Genomic DNA, 20,510 nt, shown 5'->3' on the forward strand with positions numbered 1-20,510 from the left:
TGTTTTCCTAATTTTGTTTAGTTGCCTATCTGTATTATCCAGTAGTTACCAAAGTCCTTTAAAAGGATTGTTCTGAATTCTTTCTTAAATAGTTAATGATCCTGTTTAAAATTTTTTATTTTTTTTAGATCTTTATTTCTAAAGGTTCATTTTTTAGAGCTTTATTAGTTTGTTTTGGTGGTGTCATGTTTACTTGATTCTTCATAATCCGCAGTTTCTTTTCCAGCCTCTGTAGGTTTGCTTTGGCAGGGAAAGAAAGATCTTCACCATGGAGCTCAGGGGAGGGTTCTGTAGGCAGCGGCTAGCAGCTTCTGGCAAACAGTGCTTGCTCTGAGGGTCTCTAGTTGGGTGGGGCCAATGTCTGTGCTCTGACATTGGTTAGGGTAACTGCCACTGTTTTGTAGTCAGGTGGGTCTGATGGCTGGACTTTGCATTCAAGCATAACCACTGGTTTGTATCTGTATCCAGGCAGAGCTACTTGCTGGGCTTTGCAGTCGCACGTGGTTGGAGGTTGCAGTTTATGTTTCCTGGCAGGGTGGTATTGCTGGTGCATTCTGCGATTGGGCAAGGCCACATGCTGACCTCCAAATTTGCCTCTAGTGGATTGGAGTCTCCAATCTGCACCCTGTGGCTTGATGGTGCCACTGGCTGGGACTCTACATCCAATTAAGGCCATACACAGGGCTTTGCAAACAGATGGGAACTCAGGCTGTGCTTCTTGATCAGATGGGGCTATAGGCTGTACCCCAAGCTGGGTGAGGCTGCTGGCTAGGCTCTACGATTGAGGAGGCTACTGGCTGTGCTTTGCTATTAGTGCCTCTTGCTGGGCTTCCTAGTTGGGAAGGACTGCCAGCAGTACCCCACAGTTGGATGGGACTGGAGGCTGTGCTCCATGGTCAGGCAGGGTTACCTTCTGGCCTCACTGATCTGGTAGAGACAGGCTATATTGTGATTAGGTGGGGTGACTGGCTATGCATTCTGTCTGGGTGAGTCTGCAAGCTATTCCCAGCAGCTGGATGGGACTATAGGCTGTCTGTGCTGCTGGGTAGAACTGTCAGGTTGAGCTCCAGAACTGACCAGGGGCTCTGGCTGGGCAAGCCTGTGAGGCAGGGCTGGAAGCTATGCTCGACAGCAGGGGGTGCTGCTACTGGGGTTGGCACCCTACCTGAACGGAACTGTAGAATGGGTTCTGTGGTGCCTGAAATCACTGGCCAGGATTCCCAGTCAGGAGCTGCTGGAAGCTGTGGAGTCTCTACTTAGCAGTTTGACGGGATACTGACTTGCTTCACTGCATAGGCAGGCCAAAGGATGTGTATGCTACCCAGGGCTACCTGGTATCTTTGGTCAGGCTTCCCTGTTGGGTGGGGCTGGAGACTATGCCCAGCAGTTAGGTGTGGCCAGTGACTTGTTTCGCTAGTACAGTGGGCGATAGGATGTGCTGCATAGGCCTAGCAGCTTAGGGCAGGCTTCCTGCCGTGGGGCTGGAGGCTATGCTCAGCATTTGATCAGGGCTGCTGACTTCCTTCTTGTGTAGGTGGGGCTCCTCACTGAGGTATCCCTTTGACTGGGTACCCAAACAAAGCAGAACTGCCATTGAAGCTCCCTGGCCAGTTGGAGGCACTGACTCAGCTCCGCACATAATTGGATCCAGGATCAGGAATCTGTTCAGGCCCCACAACTAACAGGAATACAGTTGGCCAAGATCTGCACACTTGTTGCTATAAGTGGCTTCTATCTGTGACTGATTCTCCCAGTAGTCTCCATGAGGCATTTCTTTTTTTTTTTTTTTTTTAAGTTTTTATTTATTTGACAGAGAGAGATCACAAGTAGGCAGAGAGGCAAGCAGAGAGAGAGAGAGAGAGAAGAGAAGAGGAAGCAGTCTCCCCCCGCTAGCAGAGCGCCCGATGTGGGACTTGGTCCCAGGACCCTGAGATCATGACCTGAGCTGAAGGCAGAGGCTCAACCCTCTGAGCCACCCAGGCTGCCCTCTGTGAGGCATTTCTTAAGTGGAGCTCCCAGGAGACATCAGGGATGCTAGGGAAGCTTGATGTCCACCTCGCATTCTTCCTTTTCTCACTGGAGAAACTGTAGGACCGGCGGAGCCCCTTGTGTAGCATTGCTCTGTCTTGGAGGAGGAGCAATGCAGTCAAAGTGAAACTGCTCCTCTTACCTTATTCTAATGAGGTTTTTCTCAGTTTTTGTGGGCCAATTGGGATCTTCACAAATATCTTGTCTATAGATAGTTGTTAGTTGCCCTTTCCCTGAAGGGGACTAAAGTTGGGAACCACCTATTTTGCCATCTCTCTAGTGTCTGTCTCCTGATTCCAGTCTTATTAAACCATTGTGTCATGTATTTTGTCTGGGTTTTCAGTTGTTTCAGGCCTTATGGTAAATTTAATCTCTTTGTTAATTCATCTTGGCCAGAATATGTTCTCTATCTTTTGCATAGTAAGTATGATTTGAAACAAACAAACAAACAAACAAAAAAACCCCTCAAATCCCAAATATTCAGATAATGTCCTTGTAGACTGACTCTTTTCTGAATGGGTTTTGGAAAGAATAGTCCTTTTTGTGTAAATTTTTTTACATTGGCTTCTCCGTTGCTTTTATCTACAGTTTATCCACAGTTGGATTACATTATTGCATATTATAGTGTTATATAAATTACTAGTTCATGTATGTTTTATTAAAATTAGATTGGATTTAGTACTTAATGGAAATCTGCTGAAATGATTTTATGCTCCTTTTTCTTGCCTATTTTACACTAATACTTCTCCATCAATATATGGAGAAATGAGATGAAAAGGAGAACCTAGACTTATCTTTGTATTGTCTGAAATTTTCTGTCATTAAGATATGTTCTGGAAAAGGACATTCTTGTCCTATGGCATATTGCTGTCAGAATAAATCCCAAGAGGTAGTAGTTTTATTCTGTTTTCAAATTATTTCCTAGAATTCAGCCATTTAATTCAGAAAGAGATAAAGAGCCAAATTTTAAAAACTACATACCAGGAAATGCCTCATTTATGAATGTATGCACATTTGAGCTTATAAACGGGGTAATTGTGCACCTAACAACTCTATTTATTTTATCATTATTCACTTTGTATGTATACAAATGAAGGCTTTGTAATTCAAATTTGGTAGCCTGGGATACTCATGATTAGAGAATGGTTATTTTTCACGCTGTTATTCAATGTTAATGCATACAATTACAGAATACCTCATTTACTCTGGTAGCGCTGTACCAAGAGTTTCTTTACTAAACAGGTATTCTGAAGTAGTATAGGTAAGTAATAGTTAATTTGATTTCCTCTGCTATATAAAAAGTGTTCAAAAAGGTATAAAAAATCTATATTGGAGTCTTTGCATCAAAGGACTGAATTGACATCTGAATTTAGGTGCTGCCAAGTATATTTAAAAAATTGTTTCCTTTGAGACACCTGGGTGGCTCAGGTGGTTAATTGTCTGCCTTCAGCTCAGGTCATGATCCCAGGGTTCTGAGATGAAGACCTACATCAGGCTCCCTGCTCAGTGGGGAGCCTACTTCTCCCTCTGCCTCTCTCTCTCTGACAAATAAACAAATAAAATCTTTTTAAAAAGATGAAGTAAATAAAAATAAAAATTATTTCCTTAAAATGATTGTGATAAGGATAACCCCAGATATTTTGAAATTACAGCTCATCTCTAAAATGACTGAGCGCAGATACAATAGTCCTGATAGTGTACTGCCAAAATTATGCTAAGTACTTTTATAGATTTTGTAAGAAAACTCAGCCATTGTTTAATCTTCACAATAATTATGCAAATGTATAGATACAGAAGGATGGATGGATAGATGGATATGTGTATGTGTGTTAGTTTTCTATTGCTGCTATAGCAAATACCACAATCTTTATGGTTCAGAACAATAGTGATTTATTCTCTTACAGTTTGGGAGACAGAAATCTGAAATGAGTTTTACTAAGCCCAAACCAAAATGTCAGCAGGGCCATATTTCCTCTAGGAAGCCCTAGGGGAGAATCTATTTTCTTGCTTTTTCCAGTTTCTAAAGTTGCATTCCTTGTATGTGTTGCTCATGACCCCATCCTCCATCTTTAAAGCTAATAGCCACACCATCGTCTCTTCTGCAGTAGAATTTCCCTCTGCCTCCCGCTTATAAGAACCTTTGTGATTACAGTTAGGGCCCACCTGGCTAATCCAAGACTATCTCCCTCATCTCAATATCCTTAACCTAATTAATCACATATTTAAAGTTTCTTTTGCCATATAAGGTAGCATTTATAGGTTCCAGGATTGGGATGTAGATGTCTTTTATGGCCAAAATGGAGTACAGAATATTGCCAAAGTCATATAAAAATAAAACATGTTAGAAACAAGTCTTGTTTGGAAGTTGTACAGATAGGTTAATAATATAAACAAGAGATCCTGGAGTTCCTATGCTATGTTCCAACATTTTATTTTATTGACTGATATTTTTTATTTCTGATAGAAACAAACAGGACATTAATCTTCAGCTTTTCCCCCCAATATACTTCATCTCCTAGTCTTGTCTACTATTCTATAAAACCAATATTTAGTAACCTAAGGTCATAAGTTCATGAATTAGAACATCGATGTACATAGCCTGATATTGTGATTAATTCAGAAGTAATTTGTATTTGCTATTTGAACACAGGCACATGTTCAGATACATGCTTTCTTGTTTCCCTTCAGCCTTTTTGTCAGCCTTACCTTCACCTTTACTGCTCTTGACACTAATGAAGAACTGATCACTTTGCTACTGGTGGTGGTTTTCTAAGTAATATGATGAGAGTTTTTAGGACACAGTTCTTTTTTTTTTTTTTTTAATTTTTTTTTTCAGTGTTCCAAGCTTCATTATTTATGTACCACACCCAGTGCTCAATGCAGTGTGTGTCCTCCATAATACCCACCACCAGGCTCACCGATCCCACCACCCTCCTCCCCTCTAAACCCTTCAGTTTGTTTCTCAGAGTCCACAATCTCTTGTGATTTGGCCCCCCCTCCAATTTCCCCCAACTCACTTCTCCTCTCCTTCTCCCAATGCCCTCCATGTTATTCCTTATGCTCCACAAGTAACTGAAACCATATGATAATTGACTCTCTCTGCTTGACCTATTTCACTCAGCATAATCTCCTCCAGTCCCATCCATATTGATATGAAAGTTGTATAATTCATCCTTTCTGAGGGAGGCATAATACTCCATTGTATACATGGACCATATCTTCTTTTTCTATTCATCTGTTGAAGGGCATCTTGGCTCTTTCTACAGGTTGGTGACTGTGGCCATTGCTGCTATGAACATTGGGATACAGATGGCCCTTCTTTGCACTATATCTTTATCTTTGGGGTAAATACCCAGTAGTGCAATTGCAGGGTCATAGGGTAGCTCTATTTTTAATCTCTTAAGGAATCTTTGCATTGTTTTCCAAAGTGGCTTCACCAACTTGCATTCCCACCAGTAGTCTAAGAGGGTTCCCTTTTCTCCATATCCTCTCCAACACTTGTTGTTCCTGTCTTGTTGATTTGGGCAATTCTAACTGGTATAAGGTGGTATCTCAATGTGGTTTTGATTTGAATCTCCCTTGTGACTAATGATGATGAACATGTTTTCATGTGTCTGTTAGCCATTTGTATGTGTTCATTGGAGAAGTGTCTTTTCATGTCTTCTGCCCATTTTTTGACATGATTATCTGTTTTGTGTGTGTTGAATTTGAGGACTTCTTTATAGATCTTGGATATCAGCCCTTTGTCTCTAGTGTCATTTGCAAATACCTTCTCCCATTCTGTGGGTTGCCTCTTTGTTTTGCTGACTGTTTCCTTTGCTGTGCAGAAGCTTTTGATCTTGATGATGCCCCAGACGTTCATTTTTGCTTTTGTTTCCTTTGCCTTTGGAGACTTATCTTGAAAGAAGTTGCTGTGGCCGATGTCAAAGAGGTTACTGTGTTCTCCTCTAAGATTTTGATAGATGCCTCACGTTGAAATCTTTTATCCATTTTGAGTTTATCTTTGTGTATGGTGTAAGAGAATGGTCGAGTTTCATCCTTCTATACATAGCTGTCCCAATTTTCCCAGCACCATTTATTGAAGAAGACTGTCTTTTTTCCACTGTATATTTTTTTCTGCTTTGTCAAAGATTAGTTGACCATAGAGTTGCAGGTCAATATCTGGGCTCTCTACTCTGTTCCACTGGTCAATGTGTCTGTTTTTGTGCAAGTACCATGCTATCTTGATGATCACAGCTTTGTAGTAAAGCTTGAAATCAGGCTACATGATGCCCCCAGTTTTGTTTTTCTTTTTCAACATTTCCTTAGCAATTTGGGGTCTCTTCTGGTTTCATACAAATTTTAGGATTGTTTGTTCCAGCTCTTTGAAAACTATCGGTGGAATTTTGATTGGGATGGCTTTGAAAGTATAGCTTGCTTTAGGCAGTATAGACATTTTAACAATGTTTATTCTTCCGATCCATGAGCATAGAATACTTTTCCATCTTTTTGTTTCATGAGTGTTCTCATGAATTTCTTTCTTTCATGAGTGTTCTGTAGTTCCTTGAGTACAGATCCCATACCTGTTTGGTTAGGTTTATTCCCAGGTATCTTATGGTTCTTGGTGCTGTCATAAATGGAACTGATTTCCCTTTCTATATTTAATAATACCTATTCTCCTGAAGCTGTTTCAAAAAATGGAAAGAGAAGGAAAACTTTCAGACTCTTTCTGTGAAGCCAGCATTACCCTGATCCCCAACCAGGCAAAGACCCATCAAAAAGGAGAATTTCAGATATCCCTGATGAGTATGGATACCAAGATTCTCAACAAGATCCTAGCTAATAGGAGAATTCAACAGTACATTAAAAAGATTATCTACCATGACCAGGTGGGATTTATCCCTGGGATGCAAGTGTGGTTCAACATTTACAAATCAATCAATGTGATAGAACAAATCAGTAAGAGGACACAGTTCTAAAGATTTCTTTATTCCTAGAAGATCATAGATCTCTGCGCTGGATTATTTTTTTCTGTTTTTGTTCAGTATCATTCCATTATTTATGACTTATCCTACACCTTTGGAGAGAAAATTTTATTTTGTACTTCTAATCTATGGTTTCTGACTTTTAGAATTACTGATAAGTATGTTATAGCAAAGTAAGCATTAATCTTGTTGCATTATTTATAAGCTAAATATTTACATTTTCTTTTTCTAACTACAGGATACCAGAAGGTCCCGTTGATCAGGGGCCAGCTTCAGGAAGGATTCGTGCTTTAGAAGAACAGCTTTTGAAGGCCAAAGAACAGATTGAAAATTATAAGAAGCAAACTAGAAATGGTAGGTGATGATATGGGATTTTTCCTCTTTAATATATTGATATTACCACAATTAAAAATTTTCTTTATCAAAATGTTGGGAATATTGATACTATTTATTCTTTGACTGCAGGTCTGGGGAAAGATCATGAAATCCTAAGGAGGAGGATTGAAAATGGAGCTAAAGAGCTCTGGTTTTTTCTACAGAGTGAATTGAAGAAATTAAAGAATTTAGAAGGAAGTGTACTCCAAAGACATGCAGATGAATTTCTGTCAGATTTGGGACATCACGAAAGGTGCTGTTCTTTTTTTACATTTAATTTGGGCTTTGATAAAGATTATAATCTAAGAATATAAACTGGGACTTTTGTTAATTTCTCTACCATAGTTAGGAGAAGAGTACCTGAGGTTTCAAGGACAGTAATTCCCAAATGTACTTCATTGACTAAAACATATCACTGGAAAAGATTTAAAATGTATTTCTAGAAATCTTTATGTAAACCCTAAGTAAACTCTGAAGGTAGAGTGTCAGCCAGTAATACATTAAAATATCTTCCTATGAATTTCCTTGATACACAATAAATAATTGGAGTATGTAGTTTTTACATTACAGTACATTAGAGCTCATACTGAGGCTGGCAGTTAGGTTTCTAATTCAAACATTAAAAACTTTAAAATAGCACCTTTTTAGGATTTCTAATTAAAGGTTAACAGGTTTTTGATAAAAGTTTACAATCTTTTAATTATTTTTCTACTTAGTTGCTAGAAAGAAGAATCTGAAATTTCCTGTTAAATTTACTTCTCCTGTTTACACATTCCTCAAAATATGCAGTTTATCTTCCATAGAAAAGAAAACATTTTGGTACTGGTGTATTCATGCAGAACACAATGTATCTGAGAATCATTATAAATAAAATGAAATCTGTCCTTAGGCCTATTATATATACAAGTCTATATTCCCAGTAGGATTCTGATGGCAATTACTGTCTCATTAGTGAACAGTAAAAGCAAAATTGTTGTATTAACACAACCTACCACTGTGAAGAAGAAAAGAATGACTCCACAACCAAAAGATTCATATATATTAACATCATTAGCAATACTGTATGGATTTTGAAATACTGTTTTGCTGTTTTAAGTGAAATTACAAATAAAATGCATCAATTTATTGGAATCATTTTAGCATTAATCTACAGAAGTAAGCATAAATTTCAAGAGGTATTCAGCAGTCCCTTTGAAAGTTTTAGCCATACTTAGACCATTAGACCAAGTGCTGACTAATTCCTTCCTTATTTCTTCTCTACAATTCTGGGCATCATGATTCTGCTAATTGGAGCTGTATATGCTTCTGTGCTTTGCTTATTGAGGAAAATGTAGATCTGAAGAGGATTTGAGTTGGCTAGACTGTGTGGTATTTAAAGGAGAATTTTGAATTCTTAATGTTTAATTTTAAAGTTTGAATGATTAAAGTACTTGAAAATTTAATCTTCAGGTCTTTTCATTAAAATTATTATTTAAAGAATTATTTTGTGCATATATTTTGTGACTATGTAGAAATGGAAAAATATGTACAAATGTAAGAAGTATTGGGCCCAAAGTTGAATTAAATGAATGTTAAATTTTTGGTAAATTGAATTTTATTTTAAATATGTTATGATTCCTGATACTACCTTTTAGTATCAGTTAAATAATAATAATATTTCACTAAAAACAAAAAAGTCACCTTCTCAACCCCAGTCCTTGTCAGTCATTAGAGCTGTTTCCTGTACCTATAATTTCGCCTTTTCTAGAACTTTGTGTAAATGCAATCATTATGTTATGTAGCTTTTGAGTGTGGTTTCTTTCACTCGGCTTATGTTTCTGAGAGTCACCCATGTTGTTTTGTATATTCATAGTTCATTCTTTTTATTGCTGAGTAATATCCCACTGTATAGATATACCACCGATAGTTTATCCATTCACCATTTGAAGGACATATGGGTTGTTTACTTGTTTCTGGTGATTATGTGTAAAGCCACTACAAACATTAACATGCATGTTTTTGCAGAAACATGTTTTCATTGCTTTTGGATTAAATATCTAGAGCAGGCTTTGTGAGTCATATGTTGAGTGTCTCTTTAATTTATAAGATACTATTAGATACTACTAGATTTTCAAGTGATGATTTCATTCTAGCAATTGCATATTACCACACTTCATAGTAATACAGTCAAATTTACCTGCTGCTTTTGACATCATTGAGCATGAGTTGATTGTGGCCTCTTTGAAATAGTGAGAAGGAGATTAAGTTAAGAGTGATTATTTTTGTCATAGTGTTTTTATTATATGTGTAGTAGTGTAGGTAGTGTAGGTTCAGTGCTTGGCTTTCTTACTATACATATCTTTCCCTCAACCTCTGGGGATAGCATGGAAAATTCTGCCTTGGCATCATCTTAAGTTGCCCAGAGACATACTTAACCTAATCACTGCTGCTTTGGTTCTTTTTGCATTTCTTATATATTGCCAGACACCAGTGTTTATGAAATAGTTCCTGGAGCTACTTCTTTCTGATTTTAGATTATAGCAATTATTAATCTTCAAACTGAAGGAGAAGGAGGGCTTACAGGGCTGAGGGACTCTTCCTCAATTCAGTTCGCTGAAATTATTAAGAAATCATCTAGTGAAGCAGCAATCTCATTGCTTGGGCTTGGTCTGCATCATCTCATTATCAGTAATATATATAAAGCAGCTTTGGTAAGACTGACATGAAGTGTTTCCCAATGATAAATGGGAATAAATGATAAATGATAAATGATAAATGGGATAAATGATAAATACTTACAGCTAATTGTGCTAATTGACTGATGCTGTGTATAGGGGATTGTGTAGCAAAGGAAAGGACTTCGACGCAGATAAGGGCTGAAATATCTGGTTATAGGGAAGATTAGTAGGTTAATAGCTTATAGATTTATTTGATCAGAATTGCTGATCATAGCTATTATAGCACAATAGCTTGTGTTTTCACTTAATTTATAGGGTAGATGCCACTAGTCTTTGAATGGTTAAGGAGTTGATATTTTCATTCTTGAAAAGTTTTATGAACCTTCAAAGCTGTTCTTTGTTTTTTATTTCATGCACACACACACACACATATACGCAAAAAGGAATGAAGGAAGACCTTAAGTTCTTTGAGATGTGACGTGATTGAGAATTATTTTAAACTGGGATGTAGATACTCTTCATACACAAGGTAAAAGCTCTGAAACAGCTCTGAGGCATTGTAGTGTAAATAGTAATGTCTAGTCTGTTCAGGCTGCTATGACAAAATACCTAAGATGGCATAGCTTGTAAACAACAGAAACATTTCTCACAGTTATGGAGCCAGGAAAGTCCAAGATCAAGTCCAGATTTGGTGTCTGGTGAGAACCCACTTTCTTTATCATGGACAGCGCCTTCTCACTGTGTCCTTACACGGTAGAAGGGGCTAGGGAGTTCTGTGGGGTCTTTTATAAGAGCACTAATCCCATTCATAAGCGTTCTACCCTCATGACCTAAGCATCTCCCAAAGATCCAACTTTGTGGCATAGTCCATATTTGTGAATAAAGTTTTATTAGAAAATAGGCACATGCATTCATTTACTTATTGTCTATGGCAGCTTTCCTGCGACAGCAGCAAAAGAGGCCCACAGATCCTGAAACATTTACTCTCTGGCCCTTTATGGAAAAATGTTTGCTGAACTTTGCTTTGGGCCATTGTTTAACAGTTACGTCAGAATTTTCCTCTCATCTTTTATTCCAACATAGTGTTTATGTATGAAGAGATAATTTAGGAGGGGCAAAGAAATGACAGAACAAAAATGTAGTATCCAAGTACTGGCACCAACTTATTTCTCTCCCTTATGGTACTTTACCTGTTTCTTTGCTATGAGTTTCTACTTCCCCTGAAGTCTATAGTGCTCTTTGTTGGAAAATAAGTACAGCTGACTGGCCTGGGGGAAAACAATATGTTTCTGTCAACAGTGAAAATTTACTGTAGGAATGAGTCTTGAATATTACAGACTAATTGTTGAATTTCAAAAAAAAGAAAATAAAAGCAAAGAAAAAGAAAAGAGAAAAATCTGCGAGATAGATATAAAATGTAACAATGACGTCAAATTTGCCTTTATAAATATGTTTTAAGAACAAAAGCCAAACATACTTTAAGATGTAAAGGAAGCTATGATGAAAATGTTTCATCAAACTGAGAACATGGATAGAAATTATTTAAAAAATTAAAAGAACCAAAAAAAAAGAAGGAAAATGAAGGATGAGAACCAGTATCAGTGTGAACATCAATCTTCATGAAGAATTTGATTCTCGTCTTATAATTTTGTGTAATCCTATAATGAAGTACAAATAAGTTAGATTTCCAAATGTTTGTTTTATAGGTCTATAATGACGGATCTATACTACCTCAGTCAAACAGATGGAGCTGGTGATTGGCGGGAAAAAGAGGCCAAAGATCTGACAGAGCTGGTCCAGCGGAGAATAACATATCTTCAGGTGAGAAAATTAGGTAAAGAAATAAAATCATAATAAGACTAAGAGTTGCTGTTGGTTTTCGTCTTTCTGGCCATTTTTATTTTCCTTAAGTATTTACTCATTTTACGTATTTATTCAGAAAGATCCTATGTTATGTCTTCAGTGCAATACAAAGATGGCTAAAACAAAGCCACTGCCTTAAAGGAGCTACATCTCACACACACACACACACACACACACACACACACACACACACCCCACAATGCAAAGTAGGTAGTGGTACATTTTATGTGAGACATACAGATGAAATGGAAGATGTCAGAGATAGCTTTGTGGAAAAGGTATTTGAATTGAGCTGAAAAGGACAATTGGGTAGGATTTAGACACATAGAAATTGAAAGGAGTGTACTAACTGGAGCATGTGGTATTGGTGAAGTTCTAGAACCTAGGTGAGGTTCGGTGGGCTTAGGTCCGGAGCCGATGACCAAGAAAGAATTCTTGAGACATCTTTGGTGCAAAATGGTGGTTTATTAAAGCACGGGGACAGGACTGGTGGGGAGGAAGAGCTGCTGCCCAGGGTTGTGAGAGATGGCAGGTTATGTACCTTGCCTTTGGGGGAAGGTGAGGGGAAGGGAGGTTTCAATGGAGTTTTCATATGTTAAGAGGGCCTACAAGGCGCCTGCCTGCCTGGTTACTAGAGCCCTTGCAGCTTGATCAATGTTGTCTTTAGGCCAGCCATTAACATCAAGATAGTTGGGAGACTTTTTGGTGGGATGTCACAGTCCTGATATCAATCGTCTTTGTTAGTAAGATTTAGGATATTTGTAAGCCAAGGGACACTCCTGTCTTGCAGGATTGTGATCTCCGCAGGTTAACTATTGGTTTATGGCAGTTAGGGGTGCCTGAGGAATGCTACACATATTACTGAGGGGGAGCGGATGGAGAGGGGGTGCAAGGTGCCAGCTTTTGCTTTGTCCTCAGCCAGCCTTCTGCTCCCTCATTAGTATGAATAATGGTCCATAGTTGGGAAAGAACAGGACAGAAACCCATTGAATAATGGGGTATTTTAACTTGTCTGGAGTTTTGGTTTGCGTAGTATAACAGGTAGTATAAAATAAGCTAGAAAAGGTAGTTTTGGGAGCCAGGTTGCAGAGGTCCTTGGGTGCAGGTTAAGGTTTTTGGTGCATAAGCAGCAAGTGGTTGCTAAAAGATTTTGTTTCATAAGCATCATTATAACAAAATACAGCCACAAGTCCCAGGCCCTTTTAAATCTATTCTCTTCACTTTTTGGGTTTTCTTCTAGCTCTTTTTAATATGCATACCCAATCTTACATATTTGTTAAAATTAATTTACTTTTTAAATTTTGTTTTTTTGCTTAATATGCCCTAAGCTTTTTTCCATTTTGGAGTCACAACCTGCTTTTGAAAGATTTTTACATCTAAGAGCGGCATGATGAGGATGCTGCTGTTAATCTGTAAGTATTATTTTGGCTGCACTGGATTAGTATTGGAAGAGAGTAGAAACAAAGAGACCATTTAGGAGGTGTAGAACTGATAGGCCTTTCCAAGTGAGTGCAAGAGCTGAAGTGACAGGATTATAGGTGCATTGTTATCTGACAGGGAACTTAAAGAAAGAATAGCCTTGGGATAAGCAATGAATTAGTGCAAGTAACTTCAAAATGCTGGAAGTTGAAAACCATGCCCATCCTTTTCTAATACTATTGCTGGTATACTTTCTGTGTACAGTCACTCTGCTTTCCTTCTAAGGTTTAAGTGTCTTGTAACAAAAGCAAAATAATAGCCAGTGACCTACTTCTCTATATTTCAAGGTGCACATTTTCCTACACTTAAATAGGAAAAAATAGAAAATCAAGTGTTTAAAGAGATCATTAAAAACCAAACTGATTTTGGCATGCTATCTTGGTCTCATACTCCCATGACCATTCATCAGAGGTGTCTGCAGAATGAGAAACACTTGCCTCCTGTGGGGAAGAGGTAATTATCTCCTATCAACTAGAACCTCATTCAGTGAACTATAAACAGCTGGTGGTGCAGAACTATCAACCTCATTTAAAATGGAAATAACTACGGTTCCTGAGTTTCTTCCATTTCCACATATTCATTAGATTTTTACTCAACAAATGTTATATTTAAACTATGATTTGGTCATAGTTCAGCTCCACATACTATAACAAGTACCTGCCACCTGCTTTAGTTTAATTTTTTCCTCTTGGCCAAGTGCTTTTACTTATACTGCAGATTTGATCCTCTGTGTGCTAGTTCTGTGGTTCTGTGTTAAGAATTTCACTTGTAAATCATGCTAATAATTTAAAACCATGTTGACTTTTTCAGTCTTTTAAACTATAGCACAACAGTATTTCAGTTGGACCTTACTTTCAGTTTCAAATATTGCTGTTTAACAGATGCTTACTTCCCTCCTTTTCTTTTTTTTTTTTCCACTGAAAAAGAAGTGGTTTTGAAAATTCAAGGGATGAGGAAAATCTCAGTAGGAAAAACATATTTCAGAAAAATAGTTTTCTTTAATTATTTAATGTATTCATGTTTTTTGCCATTTAGTCCAAAAGTTCTTTGAAGTCAGGAACTATATTTTTAACATATTATTTGTTAGAGATAAATAATGCTGGTCATTCACTCTTTACCTTCTTTGGATGGAGGTAACTAAGAGTCTTTACTCCCATTCCAACAAAATTAAACGCATATTTTTGTAAGGAATGCTTTCTCCAACTGGAACTTCTATTCTCAGCTTAGAAAATCACAAGCTACTTTAAAAAGAATGATTTGTTACTGGTCTAACTAAATGGATTAGAGAGTGTAATCAAATAAGGTGAGCTATTTATACTCATTTTTATAAAAGTGATTACATTTCTTTCCTGTTACAACTTTTCTTGGTATGCAAATGTATTGCTGTTCCCAAACCATTACTTTAAGTGAAATATTGTAAAAAGGCTATTTAAGTAACTTAAATTCTGAAAGACTTCAGCAGGCTTAGAGTAGTATACTAGAAAATAAATCTGTAAAGGGAGATAAAGGAAAAAAATCTTTGACCTTTGATACCTATAGTCTACATAAAAATAAGCAGTTCATATAACTTAATGGAGATTTTAGAAGACACTCCTACTTTGGCCTATCAGGCAGCAGTTGTATAAAGAATGATAATAATGTGTAGCTAACTAGGAGGGGAAAGATAAAATAAAGAAAATGTTTTTAATAGTTTAAATCTATTCAGGAGATTTTAGTCACTTAAATATCTTACTGTATTCCCAATAAATAAATCAGATGATTTTATAATTTCAGTGATTGCTTTGGACAGTTGAAAACATTTTCAACTTTGCTAGATTTTTACTCATTCTGATGAAATTTATTATCACTTCTCATTATCACCAACAAGCAGTTTTCTAAACTCTGATTTATTTAAGGTATAATGCAAGACCTGGTCAAAGAAAACAACCTGGATTAAACCCTTGTCTTAATGTACAGTAAATTTCATTTTAAGTCTAAACCTTTTTGCAACTCTTCAAACCTTTGAGTTGAGCAAATATTATTATGTCTCCTGAAAATCATGCTTGACTTAGTCATGTAGCCTAGTCAAATTTAGTCTCAATTTTAGATTTTCATTCATTTATTCTATACCTTGGTTTTACTTGGGAGAAGCAATTTCATGAAAGCTACTAGAAAGTAAAAATACACATACATCAACTAGACATCAATGGGACAAAGTTCCATGGTTGTCTTAGTTAAAATTATTTTCTCTTTCGAGTTGAAGGGCTTATGGTGTAGTATAAAAAAGCTCTAGTTAGTTAACATAGGTGTCATATTAATTTGAGAAAGATTTTTTTAAAACATCACTCCTTAGTTGAGGTATGTAAGAGAATGCATGTGAGGTTCTTACCATCTATTACCTAGAAAAAAATAAGCAACTGATGACATTCTAGATGCTGCTGCCCCAAACCATTTGATCTTTGAGGATAGAAACACCTAATAAAGATTTTATCCTCCTTACTTTTTTTAATATAAGTTGGACTTAAATTAGATTTTGTTTGATTTAGGTATATCAGTCTAGCACCTACTTTTTTTGAACATTATTCCATTTCCTCAGTGGTTTTCTACTTCTGGAAATATGCCTCTGTTTTTCCTAAGAAATGGCAAATTTCACTATAGTTTGACTCTGCTATAGGTTATAACATACACAGTGCTGTTATAGAAACAATTTTCTAAATCTTAAAACAGGTATGGTTTCCACATAGGTATAGTGTTATAATTGGGGATTTTGACCCCAACTACCAACTCCCAGGCCAGAGGTTCATTTTCCATAGTCTTGGTCTCAATTCCAGCAAGGCAAGAACTGGGGAGTAGCAACGTTCCCATGAAAGGAAGAAGGAGACTACTGACCAGAACTGGATTCAGATTTGGGGGCTGGACTTGAAACCTCTACAGTTTTTGACACTTTTTATAAAAAGGAATACAAATACACTTAAATATGAAAGTAAATAGTGACAGTTGAGATTCTCATTATTTGCATCAATTATGTTCTATAAAGTCACCCAAAACACTAAATTAGTGAACATCTGCTCCTGGGTGCCTGTGAATCTCTCTGGTCAGAACTTTTTGTCAACCAATTAATATATGATCTTGTGTTATATATGTTTCTGTTTAAAAATATTTTGTATAATACATGTTGTTGATTCATTAACATTTAACTCATGACTTAAAGCACTGCGAGTCAGACTTGAATGAAGCTTATGTAACACACATATTTTTTCAGTGAGGGATATCACAGCTTTCCTGTGCTTAAGAATGCAGACAGCACTTCAGCACTATGCTTAGGGGAGATTTTAAACAGCCAAGTTGTGCACAAATGCACAAAAATGCAAAAAACATGGCATTGTATAGACTGCAAAAAGGATGCTTTTTCATAGTATGACAGCTAAAACAAGAAGACAAAATGCTACCTTGTTTGACCTCAGCTGAGAACTGTGTGCTTTGGGCAGCTCATATTTTCACTGCATTGCATGTGCCCACAAGTGACCCTGAGAGCACCTCAAGTATTGATTTTGAGATTGCAAGCAAATTTTAGCTAGTAGGCAAATTTGCAAATATGGAACCTATGACTAGTGAGGATCACTTATTTATAACGAAGAAAAGAAATAACAACAAATTACATATTTTGTAAGGTTAACGTATACTATGACAACATTACTCCAGAAATATTGGAAGTCTTATTAATTGCCTGGCACTCTTTATAATACTGTTTCCCCATGTGTCTTAGCTTCATACTCTTTATGATTTATAAGATTTTCTATAAAGTGAATTTACAATGATTTTGTAATATTTTCCGTAAAGGGAATGGAAAGATTGAATCTATCTTTCTCTAACATGGTCGATGCAAAAAGTTGCTTTTTATTTTGGAGGTATTTTTAAAAAATATATTTTATTTATTTATTTATTTGAGAGAGAGAGAGAGAGAGACAGATAGCGGAAGCGAGCACCACTGGGGAGGAGAGGGAGAAGCAAGCTCCCCACTAAGCAGGGAGCCTGATGTGAGACTTCATCCCAGGACCCCAGGAGCATGACCTGAGCCAGAGATGCTTAACCGACTGAGCCACCCAGGGATCTAAAAAAAGTTGTTTTTTATTTGTTGTTATTTGTGACTTAAAGTTTAAAACTTTACATATCTCATATCTGTGGTACTATTATAAGCTTGTGCCATACAAACAAAGGAGTTCATATAAATTCTATTTCATGTGATACCATAAAAGGAAAAAAAGAATAATACATATAATTGTTTAGCTATATTTTGAATTGCATACACTACATTTTTGAGGATATTAATGACAGAAGAGAACTTCTGTGTTGACTAGGCATTATTGAGAACTGACTCCCAATTCTCTGATTCCCTGACACTTCCTATGCTGGGTGCAATAGGACCTATGGAATTGTAGTATATACCCTTGCCCTGTATCTACTATGTTACAAAAATAACTGCACCAAAGTAATCCTGAACCACATAAATATATCCCTGTAGATCTAGACTAAATGAATCCCCAGCTTAATTTTCCCAAACAGGATCCCAGAAATGCTGAAAGTTACCTCATTGCCACTTAATACTGACACCAACACCAGGAAAATGAGATGGAAGGGAATTCCAAGTGGGACAAGACAACCGTCTTAACTCATTGTGGTCAAAGTTTATAATTTTTACAAAAATTTATGGCCAGGTGAACGCATTACATAAACCCTCCTCCTCTCAGGGCCTTTGAAGAGACCTGTTCAAATGAGGGTCCCTTCAGCTTACATTTCAGTAAACCCACTCTGCCCCTAAGGAAGCCCTTTTCACTGAACTAGAAGGGAATTTTATTTCCTTTAGACATAAGATTACCTAAGAACCACTGTAATTAGGAAGCTTGAAATAGAGAAAGACATATGGCAAAATTAGATGAAAAGTATAGATGCTGAGAATTTAAGATTGAGTGGGTTCTGTCTCAAGGACATAGATAACAAAGAAAAACTAGGTTGCCTCCAGTTAAAATTTCACCCTATTTATAAAGCAGCTTTCTGACTAGGACCTTCCCTGTCCTTCAATCCCTCAAGTATGCAGCACTTTCTCAAACTGACCAGACTACAGTTGATTATCAGCTGCTGTTCACTGCCAACAGCCTTTGTGTAAGACTGCCATGCTCTAGGCATTAAGTCCTGGTTACTATAGACAATAACGGTATCTGTTCAGTAAGCCTCACTACCCACTCTTCTTGTGCTCCCACCGCCACCCCTCCTCGCCCATTGCTTAACTCAGGGCAGAATACTGACTAAGAATCTAAGACCAGATAAGTCTTAGATGTGAGTCAGTAAAAAGTCATAAAAGCATACAACTATGTCTCTGCAATCAATTAAAATATATAGATATGCTCTGACACTAGAAAATGGTGTGTTCTCATATTGCTTACAGTACTGTAGTAGCTGTCTTAAACACTGCTTGAATGGTCTGTATGGAATGCCATCATATATGGGACCTACCTAAGCCAAAAATGCCAGTTGTGATAAATATTTATCAGGGGGATAAATACTGTGTGATTTGCGCAGCTCATAGCACTTTAAAAACCCATCTGAGAAAGGTTAGTACTGATTTTATTTTCTCTATGGAGAATTGAGACATTTAGGTCATTACATTGGTGTTATACTGGGTTCAAGGTCTGGATCAGTCATTTGAAAATAGATAATAAAACATCCAAATAGCTCGAGGTCTCATCCAAGTCATTTAATTGGAAGGTGAAAGGGAAGAGATATTTCTTCTTAATCTTATGCTACATTAAAGGAAGTTGTGAGGATGAATAATGTCTGTAAGCTGCCCCTTCTATACACTTTCTGTACTGCTAGGTTGTAAGCAAAACTCTTATGAGGCAGGTGTTGTTATATTCAATATGTAGGAGAATAAATTGAGGCCTAGAGAAGTTTGTGTAACTTGCCTAGTAAATGGTAAGGGGAAGAGGCAGAGTCTTAACTGCAAGTCGTTAGAGTCACCATTAACAAGTGCTTTGAGGAGCCAATATTTTGTTTATTTTTGTTTTGTTTTATTTTCCCAGTGCTTTGTTGAAGGTGACTAACTGAATATAAGCTTTAGGGCTGCTTTTAATATTGGCTGGGCTGGGGAAGCCACATCCTCTTTCGCATCTGCCCATCATTAGCAACATAAGACCTTGCTGCAGAAATCTTTTATTTTTTTTTTTAAAGATTTTATTTATTCATTTGACAGAGATCACAAGTAGGCAGAGAGGCAGGCAGAGAGAGAGGAGGAAGCAGGCTTCCCGCCGAGCAGAGAGCCCGATGCGGGGCTCGATCCCAGGACCCTGGGATCATGACCCGAGCCGAAGGCAGAGGCTTAACCCACTGAGCCACTCAGGTGCCCCCAGAAATCTTAAACAATTAGATTTCTCATGTACCTAGTTAACAGAGGAAATTGAATATAACTTTTAAATAACTGAATGAATAGAACCATAAATATGAAGTTTCTAGAAGTGGCTTTACCTATATATATTGTTTCTACCTCTTAAGATGACTTCTTTGTCATTATAAGAGATTTTCAGTTGTGAAAACACTTAGAAATTTGCAAAAGTCAGTAGAGAATGTAGACTTTTTTCAGTAATGAACAAGTCGGAAGAGAAAAAAGAGAGACATAATATTATAATATGGAAATCCTATGGAAAGTATGTTCAAAAAGTCATTATCTTTGTCTTTAATCGTAACAGAAGTCATGAGAAGTGATTTTCTTTCTTTGGACTATAGGAAGTTTAACTTAATGCTGTTAGAATGTAGAATGATATGCTAAGTAGATTAAAATTCAGATAGATGTGTAAATAGAAAGCCTGATTTTTCACAGAAGAAATGTTAAACATATCCTGACTTCCCCATTGTATCTATCAAACATCTTTCTTTATAGGTGGTAAGAAATGAATATTACGGGGCACCTGGATGGCTCAGTGGGTTAAAGCCTCTGCCTTTGGCTCGGGTCATAGTCTCAGGGTCCTGGGATTGAGCCCCTCATCGGGCTCTCTGCTCAGCAGGGAGGCTGCTTCCTCCTCTCTCTCTGCCTGCCTCTCTGCCTACATGTGATCTCTGTCTGTCAAATAAATAAATAAAATCTTAAAAAAAAAAAAAAAGAAATGAATATTAC

The 20,510-nt window shown here is 37.1% G+C and overlaps 1 protein-coding gene across 6 annotated transcripts in view; it reads left to right on the top strand.

The window, feature by feature from the left end:
• The window catches only part of FUT8 (fucosyltransferase 8), a 303,528-nt gene that overhangs the window by 202,588 nt on the left and 80,430 nt on the right, over positions 1-20,510 (top strand). For all 6 annotated transcript variants that reach the window (XM_032344518.1, XM_032344519.1, XM_032344516.1 and 3 more), the window contains 3 exons: positions 7,231-7,346; positions 7,458-7,620; positions 11,731-11,845. In XM_032344518.1, the coding sequence (XP_032200409.1) occupies positions 7,231-7,346; positions 7,458-7,620; positions 11,731-11,845 (394 nt within the window). The remainder of the gene's footprint in view (positions 1-7,230; positions 7,347-7,457; positions 7,621-11,730; positions 11,846-20,510) is intronic.

The sequence above is a fragment of the Mustela erminea genome, chromosome 5, assembly GCF_009829155.1.
Source record: "Mustela erminea isolate mMusErm1 chromosome 5, mMusErm1.Pri, whole genome shotgun sequence".
NCBI lineage: Eukaryota > Metazoa > Chordata > Mammalia > Carnivora > Mustelidae > Mustela > Mustela erminea.